Source organism: Petaurus breviceps, unplaced genomic scaffold (genome assembly GCF_028583685.1).
Source record: "Petaurus breviceps papuanus isolate PSGF00001 unplaced genomic scaffold, PetGlider_PUasm1.0 208, whole genome shotgun sequence".
In the NCBI taxonomy this organism is placed as follows: domain Eukaryota; kingdom Metazoa; phylum Chordata; class Mammalia; order Diprotodontia; family Petauridae; genus Petaurus; species Petaurus breviceps.
In genome coordinates, this window is record NW_027185852.1 from 22,156,937 (window position 1) to 22,166,865 (window position 9,929).

General features: G+C 47.4%; 1 protein-coding gene across 1 annotated transcript in view; it reads left to right on the plus strand.

Annotated features, from left to right (window-relative positions):
* LOC138165324 (NADH-cytochrome b5 reductase-like) overlaps window positions 1-2,813 on the plus strand; it is a 40,897-nt gene extending 38,084 nt beyond the window's left edge. The window contains exon 7 of the mRNA XM_069093524.1: window positions 1,950-2,813. Within this exon, the coding sequence (XP_068949625.1) occupies window positions 1,950-1,955 (6 nt within the window). The 3' untranslated portion in view covers window positions 1,956-2,813. The remainder of the gene's footprint in view (window positions 1-1,949) is intronic.
* The last annotated feature ends 7,116 nt before the right edge of the window (window positions 2,814-9,929 follow it).

Here is a 9,929-nt window from a genome sequence, read left to right on the forward strand (position 1 = left end):
ACGTGCTATGTTCTAAGGTTCCTTGTAATTCTATCGTCCTGTGTGCTGAGCTCCCTCCCACCTCTAACCTTCTACGTTCCACGTTCTAGGCCTGACGTGCTATGTTCTAAGGTTCCTTGTAATTCTATCGTCCTGTGTGCTGAGCTCCCTCCCACCTCTAACCTTCTGCGTTCCACGTTCTAGGCCTGACGTGCTATATTCTAAGGTTCCTTGTAATTCTATCGTCCTGTGTGCTGAGCTCCCTCCCACCTCTAACCTTCTGCGTTCCACGTTCTAGACCTGACGTGCTATGTTCTAAGGTTCCTTGTAATTCTATCGTCCTGTGTGCTGAGCTCCCTCCCACCTCTAACCTTCTACGTTCCAAGTTCTAGGCCTGTGTGCTGAGCTCCCTCCCACCTCTAACCTTCTGCGTTCCATGTTCTAGGCCTGACTGCTATATTCTAAGGTTCCTTGTAATTCTATCATCCTGTGTGCTAAGCTCCCTCCCACTTTTAACCTTCTACATTCCAAGTTCTAGGCCTGTGTGCTAGGCTCCCTCCCACCTCTAACCTTCTGCGTTCCACGTTCTAGGCCTGACATGCTGTTTTTTGCTCATTGTCTCCCTCATTAGACTGTGAATCCCCGAGAGCAGGGGCCAGTTTTTTCCTTTCTTTGCATCCCCAAGGCTTAGCACAGTGCCTGCACATAGTAGGCATTTAATAAATGTTTATTGACTGATTGTTCTAAGGTCCTTCCCAGTTCTGATGTTCCATGTCCTAAGGTCCCTCTTAACAGTCTATGTTCTAATATTCTATGTCCTAAATTCTTTCCCAACCGTAACATTCTCTGAAGACTATGGCTATTCAGACAAATTATTTTTCTTTCTTGAGGGCAGAAACTATTTCCCATTTAAAAAAAAACTTTGTATTTTCAGTGCCTGGCACACGGTAGGCACTTAATAAATGCTGGTTGAATACGAATGAATAACTGCTATTGGCTGAAGTAGTCTGAGAAGGCTTTGGGCCGGGGCAGGAAGGACCCTCCAGGCCATCCATCTCTGAGGAGGTGAAACTGCCTGACTTCCAAAGAATGAGCAAGGGGCAGCGAGGTAGCACAGTGAATAGAGCACTGGCCCTGGAGTCAAGAGGACCTGAGTTCAAATTTGACCTCAGACACTTAACACTTACTAGCTGTGTGACCTTGGGCAAGTCACTTAACCCCAATTGCCCTGCCTTCCCCCCTCCAAAAAACAAAAACCAAAGAATGAGCAACATTCAGGTAGGGTTGGGGGGAAGGATGTGAGCAATGTTGGGAATTCATTGGAGCAGAAGGCATTTGCTGAGTACCTACTGTGTTAGAGCACTGGTGGTAGGGAGTGGTGCCTGAGCACAGGTCTCTGTGGGGAGTGAAAACTTCTCAGGATGGCTGACTTCCCTCTTCCCCCCTTCGCTTCTGCTGTCAATCAGCAGCAAGCTCTTTCAGGAGCCTTTTGACCTCCAGCCTTGTTGGCCACGCCCTTATCAGCATTAGGCCTTTAGGGTTTTGGGACCTGCAGCCTTGCTGGCCACTGTAGTCCCTCCCTTCTTCACTTCGGCATTTGTCACATAAGGACAGGTACATCTGAATTGACCATTCCACATTTCCTATTCTTTGTAAGCCTGCCTCCCAGCCACTGAGGGTGATAGGGGTGGGTTTCCTTGTTGTTTGCCATTGGGGAAGATTTTCGAGTGGAGACTTGAGGCTGCCTCTTAGCCAATGGGAGAAGGGACAGCTGGGGGGAGGGGGTTTGACTTTGTTAGGGTATAAATTTTTGTTCTGTCTTTTGCAACACGCCTCCTCTTCATGATCAGACATGGGGAAGATCGCCCTCTTCTCCCAGGGGAAGACAATAAAACTTCCTGTTCTTATCCTGAGAAACCTCCATGTTCTTGATTAAATTTTGAATGTTTTTTTTTTTTTATCCCAAACAGGTCTGACCACGCACCTGAAGGGTTCTCTTCCTTACCAGAGCAACTCTCCTAACTCCCTGGGTGGCACCATAGTGCACAAAGCACTGGGCCTGTAGTCAGGAGGATCCGAATTCAAATCCAGCCTCAGACACTTCCCAGCTGGGTGACCCTGGGCAAGTCACTTAACCCTGTTTGCCTCAGTTTTCTCGTCTGTAAAATGAGCTGGAGAAGGAACTGAGAAACCACTTCAGTATCTTCACCAAGAAAACTCCAAATGGCGTCACAAAGAGTTGGACATGACTGAATGACAGCAAATAACTGCCTTCTGCCTCTCAGATACAAAGTCCTCTATTTAGTTTCCAAAGCCCTCATGATCTGGTTTCAGGCCAGTTTCCTGAAGCTTCTCTCTGCCACCCTCTGTACTCTCCATCCTCAAAAATGGCCTCCCTGTTGTCCCCCATTCCTGCCGCTCCATCTGTCCCATCAGCACAGGATGCCTGTCATCAATGGAATCCTCTCTCTAACTGCCCAAGTCTCAACTCAAATGTCACCTTCCATGCAAGGTCCTTGGTGATTCTCACAGCTGGCAGATTCTAACCCTCCAATACATTGTATGCACCTTGCATTTCTTTATCTGTGTGTGTAATTCCCTCATTTCCTCCTCACACCCACAGAACAGAAGTTGCTGAAGGCAAGGACTATTACCAGGACAATGCCCACACATAGTAGGTGCTTAACAAAAACAGCCTATTGGATGAAATGTAATTGATTCCAACAAATGGTTTATTAAGTCCCTGATGAATTCAGGTCCTGTCCTATGATTTGGGGGACACAAAGATAAAATAAAAAACAATCCCTTCCTTTAAGGAACTCCCAGTCTTGTAGAGGGTCCAAAGTGGCAAATAATGACTGTGCAAATTGAGAAATACTGTTGTGCAGAGAATAAGAGAGAGCTGAGACCTGGGTTCAAGGTGTGGATTTATTGATCAAGTGCGCGACTACCTGGAGTATACACTCAAATCAGGCAGCCCCAAATTGGGGTGCATACAGTGCTTATAAAGGCTAAAACCACCCAAACCACAAGTGGGGAGGGGAACTAGCATAAGCAATGATGCACAGAAGCCAAGAATTGCCATTGGTTAGATCTATAGCTCGGGGATAATTTGGGAAAAGGGTACAAGGGTACAACTTTTCCTGGAAAGGGGTCCCTCAAGAATAGGGTGGAGGGTACAGGGTGATGTACAGGCTAGGGGTCATGTTCTGAGTACAGGGTGGAGGGACACTGGGTAATGGGGACAGGCTAGGGTCATGTTCAGAACACAGGGTGGTCTCTTCTTAAGATAAACTTGTACCATAACCCCAGGACTGAACTTTGTACATAGTGATAATATACAGAATGCTAATTCAGGAAGTAGGGGGTTAGGGGACTATGCCTTGGGCAATACCCAAGACTATGCCTTAAGCTGTTTCAAGCTACTACAGGGAGTAGGATAGAGACAAAGACAAATATGTAGGGGCTTAATGGTGGGCTCCAAATCAGGTGGCGAGTGATTTGGGTTTGGGCACAACAATACACGCCTGTGCAAAATGGCCCGAGAGAGAGAAATAACCAGTGCTCTAGCACATTGGTTTCCAGATTATTTTGATCATAAACCTTTATCAATAAAAACAATTTCTGGGGGGCGGCCAGGTAGCACAGCGAGTAAGAGTACCGGCTCCAGTGTTGAGAAGACCTGGAGATCGAATCCCGGGCTCAGACACTTAGCACCCACCCAGAAACACCTGGCCGTGTAACCTTGAGCAAGTTACTTAACCCCAATTGCTTAGGGGCGGCCAGGTGGCTCAGCGAGTAAGAGCACCGGCTCCAGTGTCAGGATGACCTGGATCAAATCCGGGCTCAGATACTCAGCACCACACCCAGAAATAACTGGCCGTGTAACCTTGAGCAAGTTACTTAACCCCAATTGCTTAAAAAAAAAAAAAACAATTTCTGGACTTGTATCCTTCAATGTCACCTGTCACTACTGCCTCTGAACCAATGGCAGGCTTCCAAGGGGGTAAGTTGGGAGCTTTCATAACCTAGAAAGAAGGAAGAATGGAGGGGGGGGGGAGGCTGAGGTTAAGTGATTTGCCCAAGGTAACACAGCTAGTGTGAGGTAGGATTTTAATTCAGATCTCACTGAGGAATTCAATCCATCTTCCACATTCCAGGTTCCATTCTCTACCCACCAAGTGGCCATCACACCTTCACCCATATGTTCCAAAATTCAATGGATCAGAGGATCTGTTTGAATCTCAGCACTCCCACTTATTGCCTATGTGACCTCTGGCAAGCCATTGAATTCTCTGGGCCTCAGTTCCCTCATCTAAAACCAAGGAGGCTGGACTAGAAGACCCATTAGGTCCTTCCCAGATCTAAACCTAGATCCTTATGAACTCCTTATGGGAGTGCACTTCTCATATCTAGACCTCAGTTTCTTCAAGCATAAAATAAGGAAATAGGCCCCTAAATCTATAATCTTATGGCTTGAAATTACTTGCCCTGTCTGGACCTCAGTTTTCTTGTCTGTAAACTAGGCAACTCCCAGGTCTAAATCTTTGCTCTTACCAATATCCCTTCTTACCCTCTCCCTGCACCCCAGGCTCCCTCTCCTGGCTCAGTGCTGACGGTATCCACTTAGCCAATGACAGTCCCAGCTCTCTTCATTTACCCTGCTGCCAAGCTGTGCCTGTTTAATCCTGCCAATTGGGGCCAGGGTGAAAATTAATCCTTTGGCCTTTTAATCTTCCATGCTACTCTTTGTTGAACACCCTCCAGTTGGCCTCCTGTTATCTGGCAGAGCCTAAAGCCCTTTCTGAGGAACCCAGCATACCAGAGGAGACCTCCCCAGATCCAACCTTAGGGGAAAGTCCTTGGGAACATGGAAGCAGCTCTGAGGAATTCAAAATGGCACCCCTCAAGCTGCTGGAGAATTTCATGGAGTGAATCGTTTCGGGGAGAGAGGAATGTTCTTTAGTCATTTAACATTTAAGTGTCTGTTGTATATCCAGCCTCACAGTGGAGTTTGAAGAATCTAAAAATGTGATTCTTGATATTCTCTGTACACAATATTCCAGCTCCTCCCTCCACACATTTGCCTAGGCTGTCCCCCCATGCCTGAAGCACACTACTCATTTCCTTGTCTTGGAATCTCTAACTCCTTTTAACACTTACCTCAATGGCCACTTCTTACATGAGGCCTTTCCCAGTTCACCCATTTGTTAGAGTTTCATCTCCCCATGTCCCCTCAAATTACATTATACCTTATTTCATATATATCTTACATTTCTTTATCTGTGTACTTGTTAGTAATCAACCAGTGAACAAGCATTTATTAAACACCTAATTTATTAAATGCTTTATACTGGGCTAAGCACTAAGCATACAAAGACAGAAATGACATGCTTGTCTTCAAGCAGCTTATATTCTACTGGGAGAGAAAGTTAAACAAGGCAAAATAAATTCAGTTCTCAGAGAAGTCAATCTAAGCCATCCCCAGGGTGAGAGGTAGGGCAGGGGAAAGGCCAATGGGAAGTGGCTGGAACTTGATCTGAGCTCCCAAGGGAGTTGGAGATTCCTAGAGGAATAGGGATCTTAGAACACAGAGCAAAGAGTGTAAGAACTGGGAGGAGCCTTAGAACAGGGAATGTCAGAGCTGGGAGGGGCCTAGAAAAGAGATAGGGTGGGGCCTGAGAACACAAAACACTTACTAGCTCTGTGACCTTAGGCAATCTTTCCAAACCTCAGTCTCCTCATCTGTCCAATGAGATTAACAATACAGACTGGGCGGCTGTTAGGGTCAGTTGTGACAAAGGCAAAGCATTTTGCAAACCTTAAGGTTTCAATGCCCCCTCTTATTATTCTCAGATATTTTGAAAAACACCTTGAGTGACAAGTAACCAGAAAGAAGGTGGGCTGGTTGTGCACCAAGAGAGAGGGGAAACTGAGGCACCGTCCAAGGGCAGCACTGGTACCCACTAAAGAGCCCTGGACCAGGGAGGATGATCTACAGGAAATTGTGGACAAAAATCTCAAACCTTGAGGAGGTGGAGAAAGGCTCCTGTTGGCCCCAGCGGAAGTCCCTGTACCCCATCCAAGAATCGTTTCTGCCTAGATCTTAAACTAAGCTAAGATGTGAGAGGGCCTTGGGGAGGAAGGGGCTAACCTTTCCTCCATCTGCAGAACTTGCTTTCTGCTTGTGGTCCCCGCCCCCGCTGCCCCTTCTCCTCCTCCCCCCTTTCTGCTGCTCAGGGGTCCTTCTGACCAGTGGAATACCCAGGCTCCATCATCCAGATCTGCTAGGGTATCCAAGCAGCCACACACAGCCCTATTAATAGTCCCTGGTTTCTGTAGAGAACAATTTTAACCTTTTATAGCCTGAGTTTGGTTGCCTAGGAACCCATTTTCCATCTATAACTTTGTTGCTATGGAATGAGCTGCCCCCTGCAACGTTGTTTCACCTAAAGTTGTGTTTTTCCAGGAGCCAATTAATGACATCAGGCTGAGCATGCCCAAGCAATCTCCTTAGGGAGATGAAACTAAAACATAGGAAATGTTTTCCCATTCCTGGAGGTCTTCAGGTGGAAGCTGGTTGGCTGCCTGTCGAGGCTGCAGAGGCTATCTGGGGGGGGGGGGGGGGGGGGGAGGGTGACTGAGGTTGGACCAGCTGCATCCTCCATCCCCCAACTCTGAGTGAGTACAACGATACAGAACAAATCCATGGTTTTCTCTTCATTGGGTACTTCCCCTCCCTCTGTCAAACCCTTGCCATCGTGGAAGTGCTTGGGACAATCACTAGGGACAAAGGGCAAGGAACTCACATGGAGAGGGGGGTTCAGACATTCTCCAAGTGGGCAGAGGGAAAACTGGGCCTAGCCAGAGTTCACAAGGAAATAGAATTAGAAAGAGCCATGGATTAGGACCTGGATTCAAATCCTGCCTCTGCTAGTTGCTATCTGCATGGCCTTGGGCAAATCATTTCTCCTCCCTGGGTCTCAGTTTCCTCTTTTGTAAAACCAGGAGTTGGCCTCTTCTAGCTCTAGGATCTTGTGATCCTGAGTCCAAGGTCATAGGGAACAGTTTGGGGTTGTCCTGGATCCAAGGATTTGAGCTCCAGACCTGGGAGGAATCTCAGCTGATCCTCTCATTTTACAAAGGAGGAAACTGAGGAAATGACTTGTCCAAGCTCATAGGGATTATCATCCCCTAAAGGGGATGGGACCTCAGGGCCCATTGGGTCAACTTCTCATTTTACAAAGGAGGAAACTGAGGCCCTTCTGGTAGAAGCAGAGGGTTGGTGCTGTGTATGAATGAGAGACAGGTTGTAATAGGAGTCAGAGGAGAGAAAAGAGGGGACAAGCATATAAGTGCCTACTATGAGCTAGTCACTATGCTAAGCGCTTTACAGACTTCATCTTCATTTCATCCTCACGACAATCCTGAGAGGCAGGTGCTATTTATTATCCCCATTTTACAGTTGAGAAAACTGAGGCAGGCAGTGACTGGTCCAGGGTCATATGACTAGAGGGTGGATTTTAGTCCTCTGACTCCAGGACCGTCGCTCTATCTGTAATGCTACCTAGTTGCCTGAAAGGTGGGATAGGATGGTCTTAACCTCAGGCCCCTGCCATGTGCTACCATTCTGAATTTTGATGTTCTAAGATTCTTTCCACCTCTAGAATCCTTTGCTCTCACACTAGGGGTTCCAAGGTCTCTCCTAGCACTAACTCTCTATATTACAGGCTTTAACTAAAAGTCAGTCTCTTCTGGTCTAGTCAGTGGTATCCAACTCTAATAGACACAGGGCCCCCAAACTGCACATAGGGATTTCTGCAGGTGCATAGTGACTTAGAAAACCTCATGTTGGGGCGGCTAGGTGGTGCAGTGAGTAAAGTGCCAGCCCTGGAGTCAGGAGGACCAGAGTTTGGTTCTGGCCTCAGACACTTAACACCCACACACACAAAAACTAGCCGTGCAACCTTGGGCAAGTTACTTAACCCCAACTGCCCTCCAAAAAAGAAAAAAAAGAAAAAAGAAAGCCTCATGTTGACGTTCTTTGTTTCATCATATTTTTATTTGTTTTGTTAAATCTTTCCCAATTCCATTTTAATCTGGTCACTTGTGCATGTTATGGGCAGCAATAGTGCGCACAGGCCACCTTTGGACACTTCTAGTCTAGTACATTGAATTCCTGTTTTAGCACCTGCTATCTGGGATCCAATACCCTATGGTTCTAGAGCTCTTAGATCTTTGCCTGGGAGACCAGAAGGACCATCTCACATTTCTGAAATGAGTCATCTTGTCTCCCCAAGGAGACTGTGGGTTCCTTGAGTGTAGGGATCCTGGCCCCCTCTTCTCTTGTCTCCCACAGGGTTAGGCATAGACTGGGGGAGCTCAGGCCATGGCATCAGCCACACTCTGGTGGACATGCCAGTCCACTCCCTAGATGTCCCCCCACTCCAGGTTAAATCCATGCTACCATGCTTAGGAAACAGTCCAAGGGGAACAGCCACTGGCTGAGTAATCAGGAAGTGTCTAAAGTTTGGGCTCAGAGGACTGGGGCTTGAATTCAAATTCTGCCCCTTCTTAGCTGTGCAACCTTGAGCAAATTACTTGCATTCTGATCCTCAGTTTCCCTATCTGTAAAATGAGGACATTGAACCAGAAGACTGGTTCTGCCCAGCTCTGAATCTATGATCCTATAATACAGAGACCTGAATTCAAGTCCCAACTTAGCCATGGTCTAGCTGTGTTGCAGTGGCCTCAGTTTCCACAACTGTAAAATAAGTTTAAGAATAGTTCTACTACTTTCAGCAAAGAGTTGTGAGGAAATTGATTCATAAACAGAAAAGAACTCCTGAAATGTGAACTCACACTGTTGCTGCAATTCTTAAGGGTGCAGTGAGTCCCCAGCTGAGGGTCTTTGAAACCTCGTCCCCTCCTGCCCGTCCCTCCCTGCTGGAAGACTCTCCTCCCTTCCACATACGAGAGCAATGACAGGGGATCTGGGAGTGTCAATCTAGGGACATTTGATCACGACATTAAAATTGAGTGAAGGAAGCACCCAGTGGATCAGTTTACTAATTCAGAGGAACTGTGAATTATTCATTGTGCTATTAAGTTGGAGGCTCCTCGGGGCCTTTCTCTCTCTTTCTTTTTTCTTTACCATTCCAGAGCCTCCATCCCATGACCCATCTCTAGTTCTGCAGACCCACAGGGAACAAGATGAAACAGACCCTGAGTTTCTCCTGGCTGCTCCTGGTGATGGCCCTGAGGGCTGGGGGACTGCCAGCCTATGGAAAGAAAGGTAGACTGTTGCCCTGGGTGGGGGAGGAGGGCAATGGGTTAGGGACTCGGGCAGAGCCTGGGGGACCCAGATTGCCCAGCTCTGAGGTGGTGTGGAACCTCACGGCTGCTCTGAGTTCCAAGGTGATCTGCTATAGTGCAAATAGCCCTGGAAGGGATATCACTTTCTTGCTCTGGTCTTCAAGCTCCCACCTATGAAAGGGAGCTCCTCATACTCTCCAGTCTCCCACTTGGGGGTGTTAGCATGTACTATATTGTTCTTGGTCGTTTGGCAAGAAAAAGAGAGAATATAAATAAGAACCTTTGATTGGAGCCCAAGGTCGGCTAAGGCCACCAAGCCTTTGTTTTTGTTTTTTTACTGGGGGGGAAGGCAGGGCAATTGGGGTTAAGTGACTAGCCCAAGGTCACATGGCTAGTAAGTGTTAAATGTCTTGAGTTCATATTTGAACTCAGGTTCTCCTGACTCCAGGGCTGGTGCTCTATTCACTGTGCCACCTAGCTGCCCCAAAGCCTTTGTTTCAAGACACTGACATGGAGGTGGCAGGGTTCTCCTTCTCCCAGGGTCCTCTGCAGTGGGAGAGGAGGGAGACTCCAGATGATCCAGAGGTTAGCTCTGGACTAGCTAGCAGGAAGGTATGATACTGCTCGTACAGACC